Here is a 17,773-nt window from a genome sequence, read left to right as displayed (position 1 = left end):
TTGGATAAAAATCGATAATTTTTTAGTAAAAATGTTTGGATGAATTTAGAAGTGTTGTATAGGGGACTGGGTCTGTAATTGATAATTGGACGGATAGGAATGTTAGTTTTGTGAATTTTAGAGAGGGCTTTGGCAGTGGGTAGTCCAGGGTTCATGTTTATTAGTTTAGTTTTTTCTTGGTCTGTGAGGAGAAAGGAAGTGTTTTTTAAAGTATGTTTGAGTAGGCGTTGGATTTTTGTGGTTGGGTCTTTTTTTATTATAGAAGAAGAAGGGTCACTGAAAAAGTTTTCGGTTTTATCTAAGTAGTCAGTTTTATCCATTATGACAGTAGTGTTGCCTTTATCAGATTTGGTGATAGTGAGATTATTGTCATTGATTTTCTTTTTAAGATCTGAAATGGTTTTATTATCTTTAATTAAATTAATATTATTATTATTATTATTATTATTATTATTATTATTATTATTATTATTATTATTATTATTATTATTATTATTATTATTATTATTATTATTAATAAGAGGAGTGTTTTTGTTATTATTAATGAAGATTTTTTCAAGTTTCCTTTTTACTTCATATCTGATTTCATCTTGTTCATCTGTTGGCATTTTGTTAATGGCTATTTCAGATTCAATAATTAAATTGGTGGCTACATTGAAAGTGTTGAGATTGGGCCAATTGTGTTTGAAGCCCTTCGAAAGAATTGAGTTTTCATCATCACTCAGAGTTGTTTTAGATAGATTTACGATGGGAGGATGGAATTGTTCAATAGTTTTGGAGGGTGTGTTACGGTTCTTAAACTGGAATTTATGTGAAGAAGAGTTGTTCTTAAGAATTTTGAGTTTTTTCTCTAGGGTTTGTTGTTTGATTGACAGTACATGAAATAATTTATTGTGTACTTGAGTTAGGAAGAGGTTCCATTGTGCACTCAGGAGAAGATTAGCAATTTCTAGATGTGTTTCGTATAAGATCGCTAAATTAGGAAAAGACATCGACTTCCTGAAACAATGCATATCCTACAATCTTACCCCCAAATTTCTTCAAAGTTGTACCAGAAAAAACATTTCTTCTCCTCACATGTTAAAAACCCAAAAAATAACCAACAAAATTTGGTTAAAAAACAAAATTCGTTTCTTATACAAGAAAAAATCATTTTTAAACAACAGATTATACGAAACACATCTAGAAATTGCTAATCTTCTCCCGAGTGCACAATGGAACCTCTTCCTAACTCAAATAGACTATAAATTATTTCATGTACTGTCAATCAAACAACAAACCCTAGAGAAAAAACTCAAAATTCTTAAGAACAACTCTTCTTCACATAAATTCCAGTTTAAGAACCATAACACACCCTCCAAAACTATTGAACAATTCCATCCTCCCATCGTAAATCTATCTAAAACAACTCTGAGTGATGATGAAAACTCAATTCTTTCGAAGGGCTTCAAACACAATTGGCCCAATCTCAACACTTTCAATGTAGCCACCAATTTAATTATTGAATCTGAAATAGTCATTAACAAAATGCCAACAGATGAACAAGATGAAATCAGATATGAAGTAAAAAGGAAACTTGAAAAAAATCTTCATTAACAATAACAAAAACACTCCTCTTAATAATAATAATAATAATAATAATAATAATAATAATAATAATAATAATAATAATAATTTAATTAAAGATAATAAAACCATTTCAGATCTTAAAAAGAAAATCAATGACAATAATCTCATTATCACCAAATCTGATAAAGGCAACGCTACTGTCATAATGGATAAAACTGACTACTTAGATAAAACCGAAAAATTTTTCAGTGACCCTTCTTCTTCTATAATAAAAAAAGACCCAACCACAAAAATCCAACGCCTACTCAAACATACTTTAAAAAACACTTCCTTTCTCCTCACAGACCAAGAAAAAACTAAACTAATAAACATGAACCCTGGACTACCCACTGCCAAAGCCCTCCCTAAAATTCACAAAACTAACATTCCTATCCGTCCAATTATCAATTACAGACCCAGTCCCCTATACAACACTTCTAAATTCATCCAAACATTTTTACTAAAAAATTATCGATTTTTATCCAACAAATCTATCAAAAACACTTCTGATCTAATCAACAAATTAAAGAATTTTGAAATCCAACCAAATTTTTCTCTCCATTCTTTTGACATTGTCAACATGTACCCTAGTATTCCAATTCCAAAATTATTCCCCATTATAAACAACAACCTAAACAAATTCAGTAACCTAAGTAAACTTGAAATTCAAGACTTCATGTCTATTTTAAAATTAGTTCTCAACAATAATTATTTTACCTTTGACAACACCATTTATCAACAAGATGGCTTGGCTATGGGCTTACCTGCTTCTGGCATTCTTGCTGAAATTTACCTCGACTTCTTAGAAAACACAAGAATTAATAATAATAATAATTTCTCCAACATCCTCTTTTGGGCGAGATATGTCGATGACACATTAGTAATATTAAATGAGGAATCAACCAACGCAGCCTCTACACTTCTTCATCTCAACAACTTAGACTCTAACATTAAATTCACACTCGAATCAGAACACAACCAAACTCTTAATTTTCTAGACCTAACTATTACTAGACATCCTTCTTCTTTATCTTACAAAATTTTCAGAAAACCAACCCAAACAGCAACTACAATAAGACAAGATTCTTCGCACCCCCAAGCTCATAAACGTGCTACTTATAACAGCTTAATTTTTCGTGCCTTCAACACCCCTATGTCCAAAAAAGATTTAAATAATGAATTAAACACCATCCGCAACATTGCTAAATTTAATGGCTTTAACAACTCCTTCATTAACCGCATCATCAACAAATTCAAACACCGTCCAAAAACCACTTTATCTAAAGACACAATAAAACCAACTGCTTTTTCCACCTTCACTTTCACTCAGGATGCTTATAAAATAACTAATATTTTTAAAAAACATAATATGAAAATTTCTTTTAGAACTAACAACAGAAGTCTTGATATCTTACACAACTCTAAATCTCTAAATAAGTCTAATGCTTTTTCTAAATCTGGTGTATACAGATTTAAATGCAACAACTGCAATTCCTCCTACGTCGGACAAACTGGCCGCAACTTCAATATCAGGTACTCTGAACATGTCAACGCCATTAAATACAACAGATTCTCTGCCATAGGACAGCACATACAAGACTCCAAGCATAGTTTCACCAGTATTGACCCCCCTCTTAAACATTACTGAAAATTGCTTTATCCACCTTGACCAGTACTTCAACCCTAATTTCAATTTAAACGACATTTCTGAAAAACCCAATATCCTTTTTGACTTCCTAATTCATCTTCTCAAAAATTCCAAATTCCAAAACCCCAATTCTATTTTCCATGCCTTACATAGTTCCCACCCACATTTTCTACCTCCAATAACCCACCCTCCTAACCCACCCTAAACTACCCCTCCTTCATTTCCCTATCTTATCCTTCCTCATTACCATCTAACTTCAATTTCTTTTATTCTTTCTCTTATTTCACTATCTCTCTTCCTCGTTTAATTTATTCTTCCTTCTCTAAAAAAAAAAAAAAAAAAAAAAAACCACGACCTTCATTTCGGTTCTCCTATTTCAAATTTTAACTCTTGTCTTGCGCCAACTTCGACTACTTCAATCATAACCTAAAAATTTTTCATTTTAAAAAATAGCGCACTGTGCATATAAGTTTTCATTTGTTTTCCGATATTGCGCTTTTTACTACATTTTTTCCTTCTCTCTACAATTGTTTTTTCAAGTCAACTGTTTTCCAAGAACTTAGCAGGAGTACAAGTACTCATTCAATTATACTGATTTGCGTCGTATATTTTTATATACGTACTTAACTTCCCGCAACCGTGACAAATTCTGGTCCTTCAAAACATTCTCCACTCTACTTTGGCGTTCGACCGCAGCGCATGACCTTGAATGTGCCACGCTGATCACCAGGAGCTGGCGGCTTTCTACTACAAATCTATTCGTCTGCGACTTCAATTTATTCTTGATCTTCGTATATTACTTGATAGTGTTGTGACTTTGTGCATGACAGAATGTGGTGTCGTGTCTTTGTGCCTATCAGAGTTTAAAACTGACCTCCAATATTCATAAACATTGTACATGTTTTTACGGCTGATGATGACCTGGACTAAGGTCGAAACCGGTCCCATTTAAATAAGAATGTAATTACTGCATTTCTTTCTTTTAAGTATTGAATAGGTTGAACCTCCTTTTCAATTATTTAATTTTTAACATGAAACTGCCATTGTCAGTCAAACTCATACACATTCTGACCATGGTGTGGTTTTCATTTTGGACAGGGAATCCTTCTGAAAATAAGTTAAGATGTTTCACACTTTGTGGAAAATAGCAAATTTACGTAGTGGTTTAAAAAGGACCACACCTCATTAGCATCCTTTTTCTCTGTTGCACTCATGATAAAGATATATTACAGTGTGTCCAGTTTTCAGATCATGTACGTTAAATACGTTAACCCACAACTGAAGCGGGTAAAATATTTCCTGCACTGGAATGCTGGGCAAAGGCAGATTTTGCATAAAACTAAATGTTATGGTAACCATGTTCTCATAATCTTGGTGTAAAGTTTTCATTTCTTGTAAACATCTATAAAATTTATGGCTCCTAAGGCAAACATTAAGTAAGAAATACAATGCTGAAAGGCAGCAAGTCAGGGACTTAAAGCTTTCCTCCTCTGATCGTTCTACACGTAGCAGTGGTTACTAGCATAAAGAGAAGGCTGATTTAATTCTTTCTTATGCTGTTTGAAGACTCTTAGTTTAATACAACAGAATATTGAATGTTTAAAAAACTGTACTATTTTGAGTCAATGCTTTTCAGTTCTGGCCAATTCAAATGGGAAATCAAAAAATTTAAGAAAAAAGATTTCCACTCCTGGGGTGGCACATGGCCCTAAGGTTCACTCAGTCTGTTTCAGGTTAATTCCTGGGAGCAAAGGTAGTCGAGCATAGAACTAGCCATTCAGTGGAGAGGTTACAAAAGCCTTTACTTTCCCTCCTCCTAGGGCCTTCATGGCCTGTATAGAGATGGACTTTTTGCTTGTTTTGTACCTCCAGCTGACCAAGTGTCACACATCTGTTCTCCACACTACTTCATAAATAGTATTAATAAATGCAGCTGAGGTTTATGGATGACTGTTCTGCTGCTCGTCTTTCACAGTCATTTGACTATCAGAAAGTAAAAGGCACCATTTATGCACTTGTCGGATAGATAATTTTATCTTCATATACAGACACAATCGTTTGGTGACAATGACAGGTTTTGAGCTTTCATTCCACAGAAAACAGATCAGTTGGTGTGGAATAACATAAGTAGAAGAAAAAGCTTGAGTGGCTTGAGTGGAGCTTTTCAAAATATGAAAATAAAGTTGGAATTCAAGAGCACAGATTGGGGCAAATATTCATTTATAGGATGAGAAGTAAGGGATTGGAATAAATTATCAAGGGCAATGTTCAATACATTTCCAAGTTTGTTGAAAATATTTAAGAAAAAAGCTAGGTAAATAAATATAAATAAATGTAAATATTAGGTAAACAATTGATAGTGAATCTGCCACCTGGGCAACCACCCTAAAGGGTCATGATTATCAACCGACCGACTGAGACATACCATTTAGTCAAGCAGCTCGTCTCCTTTCTCCCCAGTCTTCCCAGCCCAAACTTTGCAATATTTTTGTAACACTACTCTTTTGTCGGAAATCACCCAGAACAAATCAAGCTGCTTTTTCTTTGGATTTTTTTCCAGTTCTTGAATCAAGTAATCCTGGTGAGGGTCCCATAAACTGGAACCATACTCTAGTTGGGGTCTTACCAGAAACTTATATGCCCTCTCCTTTACATCCTTACTACAACCCCTAAATACCCTCATAACTATGTGCAAAGATCTGTACCCTTTATTTAGAATCATATTTATGTGATTACCCCAATGAAGATCTTTACTTATATTAAGACCTAAGTATTTACAATGATCCCCAAAGGGAACTTTCACCCCATCAACACAGTAATTAAAACTGATAGGACTTTTCCTATTTGTGAAACTCACAACCTGACTTTTAACCCCGTTTATCATCATACCGTTGCCTACTGTCCATCTCACAACATTATCGAGGTAATTTTGCAGTTGATCACAAACTTGTAACTTATTTATTACTCTGTACAGATTAACATCATTTGCAAAAAGTCTTATCTCTGATCCCACTTCTTTACACATATCATTGATATATAGAAGAAAACATAAAGGTCCAATAATACTGCCTTGAGGAATTCCCCTCTTAATTATTACAGGGGCAGATAAAGCTTCGCCTACTCTAATACTCGGAGTTCTATTTTCTAGAAACATAGCCACCCATTCAGTCACTCTTTTGTCAAGTCCAATTGCACTCATTTTTGTCAGCAGTCTCCCATGATCTACCCTATCAAATGCTTTAGATAGGTCAATTGCAAAACAGTCCATTTGACCTCCTGAATCCAGAATATCTGCTATATCTTGCTGGAATCCTACAAGTTGAGCTTCAGTGGAATAACCTTTCCTAAACCCAAACTGCCTTTTATCAAACCAGTTATTAAATTTGCAAACATGTCTTATATAATCAGAAAGAATACTTTCCCAAAACTTACATGCAATGCATGTCAAACTGACTGGCCTGTAATTTTCAGCTTTATATCTATCACCCTTGCCTTTATACACAGGGGCTACTATAGCAACTCTCCAGTCATTTGGTATAGCTCCTTTATGCAAACAATAATCAAATAAGTACCGTACTTCAGATATGGTACTATATCTCAACCCATTGTCTTTAGTATATCCCCCAAAACCTTATCAATTCCAGCTGCCTTTCTAGTTTTCAACTTTTGTATCTTACTGTAAATGTCATTGTTGTCATAGGTAAATTTTAATACTTCTTTTGTAATAGTCACCTCCTTTATCTTGACATTATCCTTGTAACCAGCAATCTTTACATACTGCTGACTGAATACTTCTGCCTTTTGAAGATCCTCGCTTACACATTCCCCTTGTTCATTAATGATTCCTGGAATATCCTTCTTGGAAACTATTTCTGCCTTAAAGTACCTATACATACTCTTCCATTTTTCACTAACATTTGTGTGGCCACCAATTATGTTTGCCATCATATTATCCTTAGCTGACTTCTTTGCTAGATTCAATTTCCTAGTAAGTTCCTTCAATTTCTCCTTCCTTCCACAGCCATTTCTAACTCTTATTTCTTTCCAACCTGCACCTCCTTCTTAGTCTCTTTACTTCTCTATTATAATATAGTGGATGTCCGACTCGTTGGCTGAATGGTCAGCGTACTGGCCTTCGGTTCAGAGGGTCCTGGGTTCGATTCCCGGCCGGGTCGTGGATTTTAACCTTCATTGGTTAATTCCAATGGCCCAGGGGCTGGGTGTTTGTACTGTCCCCAACATCCCTGCAACTCACACAACACACATAACACTATCCTCCACCACAATAACACGCAGTTACCTACACATAGCAGATGCCGCCCACCCTCATCGGAGGGTCTGCCTTGCAAGGGCTGCACCCGGCTAGAAAGAGCCACACGAAATTATTATTATATAGTGGATCTTTACCATTCCTTACCACCTTTAAAAGTACAAACCTATTTTCACATTCCTCACCAATTGCTTTAAACGCATCCCAGAGTCTATTTACATTTTTATTTACTGTTGTTTTATCAGCCTGTTTTATCAGCCATATGGTATTGCCTAATAGTCCTAATTTTAATATCTTCCTTTCCTTTACATTTATTTTTAACTACCACAAAAACAGCTTCTTGATCACTAATACCATCTATTACTTCAGTTTCTCTATAGAGCTCATCAGGTTTTACCAGCACCACATCCAGGATATTCTTCCCTCTAGTTGGTTCCATCACTTTCTGAATCAGATGCCCTTCCCATATTAACTTATTTGCCATTTGTTGGTCATGCTTCCTGTCGTTCGCATTACCTTCCCAATTGACATTTGGTAAATTGAGATCACCCGCTACAATCACGTTCCTTTCCTTATCATTTCCCACATAGCTGATTATCTTACAAAATAATTCTGAATCAGCGTCTGCGCTACTCTTTCCCTGTCTGTACACTCCAAAGACATCAAGTTGCCTATTATCTTTAGTTGTTTGTTGTTGTTGTTGTATTATTATGCACACCTTCCCTGTGGTCTCCTGTTCAGTACCTTTGCCATTTAGCAATACTGTCAGAGTGCCAATGTTCTGTTTCATTGACTTGTACACCCATACCCCCATCTATTGGTTGGCCTACAACAAACTAGTGCACACATAAGATAAGTTACAGAGAGCTCTGTTCATTTGTTTCCACTCATTAAAATTGGGAAACTTGACTACCCTCATTTGTGCTTTATCCTCATCTACATCATGTGCATTCTTCTTATTCATTCTTTATTTTGTTCCTTTTTCCTTTGTCTTTTCTTTCCTTTTTGTTGTTGTTGTTGTTAGAGGTTTAACATCGCACCAACACATCGGAGGTTTCTGTTAATGCAAGGACGGGAAAGGGATAGGATTGTGAAGGTACACAGTAGTGGCTGTAGCTTTAATTAAGATACAGTGCCAGCATTTGCCTGGTGTGAAAGTGGGAAACCATGGAAAACCCTCTTCAGGACTGTCATCAGTGGGGTTCGAACTCACCATCTCCTGAATGCAAGCTCACAGCTATGTGACCCAAACCATGCAGTCAGTTCACTCAATTTTATGCTGAGGGCTAGGGGTGACTTGCCTGCTTCTCACCTGGAGGCCCCAGATTTGATTCTTGGCAATGTCAGTGATTTTTAACTGGATCTGAGGACTGCTTCAAGGTCCACTCAGCGTACGTGATTACAGTTGAAGAGCTTGTGGTAGTATTAAAACAGCAGTGGGAATTGATTGAAATTTCTTAATTTATTGTTTAAAAATTTCTTTTTGTTGCATAAGATTTTATTTTGTCTGGACCTTTGGACTTGGAAGAATTCTGTTTTAGAAGATCTTTTTATGTGTTGTGTCAAAATTATAATTTATCCGTGAATTTTAATACCTTTTTTTTGTTGTTGTCAAAAGTTGTGAAATGGCGTGTACCTACACATTCAGTTCTGGAAGAACTTTTCCTGTTGTGTAAACAAAGACTTCTCAAACATTTGTCAACAAGAACGAAGAGACTTTTGATAGGAGAAAATAAGAGTTTATGTAATTGGTGAATGTGAAAGTCGAGGGTGAAGTTTGTTTTCTGATTGGTTCTCTTTGGTGGTTGCACAATTTCCTGTTTCTGGATCTTACCCTGCTCCTTCTGTGGGAGTGAGGTAGGATCTGTGTCTTTGATCATCTGACCATCTTAGTGAGCGGATGTGCTCTTCTCTTGGTCCCCTCGTGGGAAACCCGGTGTCAAGGTAAGCACTGTTTCTACATTTATTTCGGTTTTCAACTTCATTTGGTAATTTCTTTTTCTTGCACAGGAGTTTATCCTCGAGATTCACGTTTACCGCTAAATTTGTCGAAATGACTTAGCTTTTCAGCTAAAATATTGTACCTTTTGTTTCGGAGGCAAATACCCTTTTTCTTAACTTTGTAACTTTATCCCTCAGGTTCACCTCCCCATGTTTCTGTGTCACCTTACATAAGTACTGAATATCTATGCTTTACCTGAAGTGTGTTAGGTAGTGATGCAAGTTTTCTGTACCTCTGTGCTTGGTCTTATTCCTACTTTTGTGTAGATTGGGATTAGCCCTCATTTCATCACGTATCATTGGATAATTTTCCTTCAATTCAAATTCTGTGATTAAATTTCTTTTAACAAACTCTACATGTCTGCAGGTGTGGCTAAATCCTAAATATCCTTGTAAAGATCTTTCTGTTTTGAGTTTTTGATTGGTTCCTTTCTGTTATGAGTTTTAATTTGTTCCCTTTTTCTTAAAATAAATGTGTGTAATCCAAGGGCAATCACTTTCTATGTTTTCTTTCTTTGCAAAAGGTTATGTTCCATTACCTCTCAGGGTTCCATGCCGCTTTCCACATCCTTTCTGTAGTTGTCATGTTTCCTAACCTGTTTGTTTATGTTTTGTGCAGCAATGTTTTGTTGAACCTTAAGTTTTCTTTTACTGTGTTTAAAATTTCATTATGTATTATTATTTTATTTGTGTAATCAAGCCATTGCGGTTACAAGCCATCTGACAGTGAGGTAGCTGCCTTGGTCTAGAAAGCCAAGGATAATGGTAGAGAGGATTTGTCAAGCTGACTACATGTCACCTCATAATCTGCAGATCTTCCAGCTGAGCAGTTCACGGCTGTAGTGCCATGAGGGTTTGTTTTGGATTGTGTGTTTTTTCTTCCAGACTGTTTAGAAAGTGTCCTTATAACTTACCAAGTACAGTATTTAAAAACTTATATGCAGTTGAAGATTCTGATTTTACTTGTGCTAAACTGGCAGAAATTTCAAAACATGGTGCATTAAAACATTGAAGAATTAAATAGAGTCTGTTTTCAAGCACGGAACATGAACAGACATTTAATATACATGGACATTTTTCATGTCAACCCAAAAATTATACTTATGATATTGCAAGCTTTTGCCCATTTCCTTTCTAAACACTTGTGACATTATTTTTTATGAAATCTATGCATATTCTAATGAATTGTTCTTCTTTGTGTGTTACAGGATGGCAATCCCTTTCTGCGTGGTGAGAAACTCCCAGTGGCAGCTAAGAAGGGAATCAAAGTCTTATATTAAACGTCTATTATGATTATCATCACTCTATTATTTGAATGTCTATTATTATAAGTGTTAAATGTTCAAAACTATTTTATTGTTAGTTAAGTGTCTAAGATATTTATAAATGTTGTAATCTATTTTGATTACTCTAAAGTAAAAGCAGCATGGCAGCCCATAAATGTACCTATAAACATTGAAATAAATCTTTATTATCTATTCCTTCAATATTGTCTTGTTGTTAAATCATCTCGATTCTCGATATTCTTGTAAATGTCACCCCTACAGAATACAGGGTCTCTCTAGTAAACCCTGACCGAACATACGGTGTTTTTACTCTGGACTATGGCAGCTGTCTCAGCCCTGTCACATGCGGCCATCCTGCTTTATTTTATTATTATTTTTTTTTCTTTTGCTAGTTGCTTTACGTCGCACCGACACATATAGGTCTTATGGCGATGATGGGACAGGGAAGGGCTAGGAGTGGGAAGGAAGCGACCGTGGCCTTAATTAAGGTACAGCCCCAGCATTTGCTTGGTGTGAAAATGGGAAACCACGGAAAACCATTTTCAGGGCTTCGAACCTACTATCTCCCGAATACTGGATACTGGCCGCACTTAAGCGACTGCAGCTATCGAGCTCGGTCATCCTGCTTTAAGTGTGTATACAATCTTATGTTATAAAAGATGCTGGAAGTGTCATCCTTCATAATAAGGGACTTCATAAACACCATTAGGATTTTCTTTATACCAATACAAGAGTTGTGACTATTCACACGACCGATGAAACCAGGCCTCATTCATAAAGAACACAAGCTGTTGGTCGAATAAACGATCATTCAATGTTGCAAGATACAACTCACAACAATTCACTCTTGTGGCTGGATCAGCAGGTTTTAAACAATGGGCCTCTGTAGACCTGTACTGCTTGATATGAAACAGCTTTGTAGCTCTGTGTGGTGCTTCGGTCCCTTCTTTCGCCAGAAACTTGATGATGATACGCTGTGCAACGGACATGTGTACCTCTTCCTAGCTCATAACGTACTGAAGTGAGTGGTCGCTCTGCAGTGTATGATACATCAAGATACTCCAGACATCCCCACCAAAATCCTCTCAAAGCCCCACCCATTTCAGTTCGCTACCACAACTGCCAATTTTAAATTCTGGCTTATATTTGATGCACCCTTGTATAAACATTGTTTTAGGGCAACATTTCCATATAGATATACATACACTCAAAGATTCATTCACCTTCTGAGTTTTGTCATGTTCTTCTAACTCTATTTTCCCATTACTGAGAAGTCATGATCCTATGACTTAATTTTCAAGCGTGAACTATAGTTCTCAATTTGAGCTGATTTTCTACAAGTCTGAGGGAGATTTGAAGAGGTTTTCCAGTGAAGTATTTAAATTGGTCCACCAACCTCTGTGGCGCACCACTTCTGGACAGCCTTTCATTAACTTTCCGTGAACTAACAGTTTTTAGGCTGGTACCATTGCATTGTACCACATGACCAATGTACTGCAGAATGTGACATTGACAAATTGAGGTGTTCAAATGGGAAATGAAGTACTTACTGTAAAAAAAAAACAAACAAACAAACTAACTTAGCTTCTTCATGCCAATGGCATGGAAAAGGTAACAATCAACTGGTACAGTAGATTAGTTTCTACGATTGCCATAAGACGGAACCTGTGTTAAGTCCATGAGGTTTGGCATGGAGAAGGTAGTAAGCCAGCACGTGCCTCTGCTGTGTAAACCTTGTTTATAGCTGTTATAGTTTGCCATAGTGACATTCCAGTTGCCAGAATGCCTCAGAATCCTATTACACTAAAAATGGTAAGTTGCTATTGCCATCATCTTGACATGACGTTCATAATCGTTCTTTGATTTAAAAAATCGGTACTACATATGGCCAACAATGGTTCCAGATGAAGATGCGAAAATAATCAGAGAGGCTAAATATTTTTGAACATTTCATGTAATCATGATGACGCCTGGGGATTTTCGTGACTTCACCCTGGAAAGCCAGAGATATTTAAATACTCAGCACCTTAATATTAGCACTGTGAGCTGGATGAGGACTTCAAGAGCTGAACTTCCCTCAGTCAAGACAAGGTAAATTATTCAGTGAGTTAAAAGCATGGAAGGAGCATAATATTCTCAAAAGAAGACGGTTCTATCAACAACATACAGATCTTACAACTTGGAAGGAGAGTATCCATCAGCGAATGGAAAAAAGGACTTATTGGCTATGCTGGATTTCTTTGATGAAAAGTATCATCTGTTTTATCGTGAAATTTCTGCTTGAAACATACACGTCAGTTGACAAACTGATTACACAGTGATTTTTCACAATGTATTTTATTGCAGAATTTGTGCCTGAATCATAATTAGTATACATTTGTGTGTTGAACTGATAAATGGATTACTCCTTGATTTTACATGATTTATTTTCACCATCTGCTTCAGAATGTTGGCAAAACTATATTTTTCTTCTTCTGTAAAATTCATATCTTATGACTTGCTACCTTTCCCATGTCAAAGCCTCAACTGTCAAGAGCCTGAGACAAATGCCAAGTTCATTTAAAATGGACATTTTTATTCTTCTCACTGTCCATGGGATGTGGAGCAACCAGCAGCGCCATATTTGAAAGTCATCAATTCACTTCCCATCAGATGTCTTCAACGTCCGGGATTCTGCACCATACAAAAATGTGGGGAACACGAGAGTTTCCATAAGCTGCTTCTTTGTCTTTCATTTTGTTATCTGACTGTCAGACCATATCTTCGTAAGGCTGACCACTGAATTACGAGCCACTGCTATGCGCCTTCTGATTACTGTTTCATAGCTGCTCCAACTAGAATCTAATGTCAGAGGTAGACAAATTCATTAACACGTTCGCTCCCATAGAGGAGTATTGTCATTTAAGCATGCCGTCATCTGTGCCCCATAGAGGAGTAAAATCATTTAGAGCTCAGTAAGAGTAGACCGCTACAATATGCTTGTGTTTCCGGAAACCAGAAGAGTTCGACCTAGAAGTTCTTTTTCTTCCTGTAGATGACTCAAGTATCCTCTTTTCTCAACACTGTGCAATCCTCCCTTTGTGTTCTTTTACTCATTGTTTACGAGCTTATTTTGGCACTGCTCAAACTGATTGAAACTGCAAATGATGGCAGTTGTGTAGTAAATCCAAATAACAATTAAGTAAAAGGTTCCACCTGATCAATAGTTTTTATTATTTAGCCTTGGGCTAAAGTTTGTACTGTAAGTTTTTAATGACATAAAATGACATAAAATTTGAATACAATATTGATACGGAATGAAGTGGATAGTATGTAATAGTTGTATAGTAGTCAAAGCTTCAAACAAGTCAATGTTGTAGTAATAGGAGTAATTCCAGAAGATAAAATGAGTGATATTTTGCACAATAATGATAAGTGATGATCCGATAGCTTCAGATAGTGAAAGTGAGTGTGATTATGTGCATAGTTAAAGCACTGGGAGGGTGAATAGTAATCTGGACGGGACCAATGACTGAGTTTCCTTTCTGTCGTCCACCGGCTCCAATATTTGACGTTTGTACAAGTGTAAATAAAAATAGTGAATAAAACGATGTTATGCCTTTCATAAATATTTTTTCCATAATGGTTTTTTAAAATATGCATAAATGTAGAACTCAGCGGTCAAGTAGGCGGCTTTTTAAAATTGGCTGGGCCATTGCAGTGGCAAGCTGTTCAGGCAGTTGGTAGTTGGTAGTCACTTCAATGTATGGTGGCAAGTCCTGAGATTTATCGATAATCATTTCATATGGTATGACTTTCAGCAGTGATCTTCTGGAGCATGTCTAGAAGTCAGGGATGCCCTTGGCCAGTATAGCGGTATCATTTGTGTAGTGTCCGCCTCTACGCAACAGAGGTTAGCAGCATTTAGCTACTGTCTTGGAGGCCTGGGTTCAATTTCTGGTACAGCCAAAGATTTAAGAATGGCAGGAGGGCTGGTGTGTGGTTAAAATGGTACACGCAAGTCACCTCCACTGGGCATGTGCCCAAAATGAGCTGCACCACCTCAGGACGAGGACACAAGTTGGCTTTACTTGCATGATGCAAGTTAGTCAACTTTCTGTCTTTTACCGACACCCCCCCATAATAGTTGTCCAAAGCTCATCTTTTATTAATAATAATAATAATACCTTATTAACGGTAATACCATTTTACACAACAATAGAGAAAAATAAACAAAACAAAACTCCCTAAAAAGAAACTCCAGTGGAGTATAAGTAGAAAAATATGTACAGATATATACACAGGTTATATTATAAGTAAGCACAGGAAAGTAGTAGTCAGTTCTGAAGATTATGTAAGTCATTTCTAAATTTTGACAATGAGCAGTTGAATACATCACTATCCACTTTGTTTAGAGATCTTGACATTCGTTCAATTGGCCCATTGAATGCATAGTTAGTTCTATGCCAATTTGTAGACAATGTATTCTTGAACCTCGTGTGTCTGTCTGGTACATGTATGTTAATTTTTTCAAGCAGTTGTGGACAATTCACCAAGGAATGAAGGAATTTAAAAATGAAGGGTCTATCCAGGAATTCACAGCATTGTGACAGACTATGCAGATTTAAAGACTGTTGTAGGGCTGTATAATCAACATTTTCATATGAGAATCCTGCTCTAAATGAATATAAACGAAGAAATTTATGTTGTACTGAATCTAATCTATGGATGGAGGTCTGATGAGAAGGGTTCCATACAGATGTACAGTATTCTAGTATAGGGCGTACAACAATCGATAGGTAGCTAAGTTTGAAAATTCTCTGGAATATCTAGTAATGCAACCCAATCTTTGTAATGATTTCTTACAAATAATTTCAATATGTTCATTAAATGATAGGTTATAACTGAATAAAACACCAAAGTCATTAACTTGTGAAACAGAAGTTAGAATGTTGTTGTAACTAAATTTGTACTGAAATGATATTTTCTTCTTATTTTTAAAAAATATTGTTTTACATTTTTCCTGATCAAGTTTCAACCCATTTTGAATAGAGTACTTTTCCAGATGAAGTAGATCTTGAATTTTTAAACAATCAAGTGGATAATTAATTTGCATAAATATTTTGCATCGTCAGCAAACAAAAGCAATTCAGAATTCTTAAGTATACTTTTAATGTCATTTATGCAGAGAGTAAAAAGTAAGGGTGCAAGGTAAGACTCTTGAGGAACTCCACCAGTAACAATAATAGGCACAGAAAAATGATTCCTTATTTTAACAATCTGCAAGCGATCTTTAAGTTATGATTCAAACCAGGAGAGGAGAGGCCTATTAATTCTGTAACCTGTTAGTTTTTGCAGCAAGATATCATGGTCAACAGTCTCAAGAGCTTTTGAGAAGTCTGTATAAATGCAGTCCACCTGAGAGTGGTTCTCTATTGCATCCAAAAGGAACTGATAGAATAAAAGAAGATTGCTACAGGTTGACCGTCCTGAAAAGAATCCATGTTGCTCATCAATGATGATGTTTCTAAAGAGGGGTGTGATCTTGTCAAGAATTATTGTGTCAAAAATTTTGGAAATATGACAAAAAATTGTGATAGTTTTATGTCAGTTTTATCACCATTTTTGAAAACTGGACTAACAAATCCTTTCTTCCATTCCACTGGGAAAACACCTTGGTTTAAGGATAAGTTGAACAAATAAAAGAGTGCTTCACATAAAATAAATGAGCAGTACTTGAGCAGGTAAGGTGAAACACCATCAGGTCCTACAGTTTTCTCATTCCAGAGATATCAGTTTGTTGTAAATTTCTGCCTTACTAATGATTATATCTGACATAAGAAGGATAATCATTTGATATACTATTATGATAAGAAGAATAAACAGATGAAAAGTGTTTAACAAAAAGATTGATAATATTTTCTCCAGTATCTGCTGTAGCGTCATTAAGATGCACTGTTGAAGGAATATTATTACATGACCTTTTAGAACTTAAATATTGCCAGAATTTTTGTGTATTGGAAGTAATACTTTGTTCACAGTTTGAGACATAGTTTGTTAAGCAAGACTTGGATTCAGTCCTGCATTCATTTCTTAATTTCGAGAAATACTGATAATCAGTATTGAGACCTGATATTTTGTGCTGCTTGTGTGCTTTCTTCTTTTCAATGATCAGTGATTTCAATTTATGATTATACCACTTTGGGAATTTGGGAGTCTTAAAATTCCATATAGGTATGTAAAATTCCATGCCATAATGTAGTACTGAATAGAAGGTTTCTACTGCTTTATCAATTGATACATTTTGAAACATCACCTTCCAGCTGAACTGTGACAGGTAATAATTTAGTCCATTATAGTCACCATTTAAAAAGTCAAAATAAAAACTATCAGCAGTTAAGGAATTGTATAGCTCATTTGTAATCTTGCCGTTAACACTGAATAGTCTTGGAGACAGAGTACAACCTTGCTGCATACCCTTTTTTGCCATGGACCTGTAACTACATAATTTTTGACTAACTCAGGAAATTGTTACAAATTTCATTGTGATCTGTATTGACAGTTACCAGTTTCAGGCCATCATTAGCTGTCAAACAATGGTGAAGAATAATAATTCTCTTATAATCATATGAACCTTCATGAGGATGACTTAAAATGAATGTACCTTGAAAATGGTGGAATGTCATATTAAAATCAATGTAGCCTACATACATAATTGACCCTTCTTAGGAATTCTTAAAATTAATGTTTCTTAGAAAAGAATGTCATGTTAAAACACTGCAGATGAATTTGGTAATGAGTGCATGAATCCCATGAACAACACATGTTCTATCAAACCACCTCCCATTACATGTAAATAATGCACAGTAGAGTTTTCCACCTATTCAGTACTAAGTTGTATTTACAGTATTTACATTACATGGAACTAGTTTCAACCCTGTTCGGGGTCATCATCAGCCATATTAAAACATACACAAAATA

The 17,773-nt window shown here is 35.8% G+C and overlaps 1 protein-coding gene across 1 annotated transcript in view; it reads left to right on the top strand.

Annotated features, from left to right (window-relative positions):
- The window catches only part of 7B2 (Secretogranin_V domain-containing protein 7B2), a 114,505-nt gene extending 103,491 nt beyond the window's left edge, over nucleotides 1-11,014 (top strand). The window contains exon 7 of the mRNA XM_067153483.2: nucleotides 10,736-11,014. Coding sequence (XP_067009584.1) covers nucleotides 10,736-10,807 — 72 coding nt within the window. The 3' untranslated portion in view covers nucleotides 10,808-11,014. The remainder of the gene's footprint in view (nucleotides 1-10,735) is intronic.
- The last annotated feature ends 6,759 nt before the right edge of the window (nucleotides 11,015-17,773 follow it).

The sequence above is a fragment of the Anabrus simplex genome, chromosome 9 (assembly GCF_040414725.1).
Source record: "Anabrus simplex isolate iqAnaSimp1 chromosome 9, ASM4041472v1, whole genome shotgun sequence".
Lineage (NCBI taxonomy): Eukaryota > Metazoa > Arthropoda > Insecta > Orthoptera > Tettigoniidae > Anabrus > Anabrus simplex.
The sequence above is the reverse complement of the archived record's forward strand: the minus strand, read 5'-3'. Positions and strand labels throughout refer to the sequence as shown.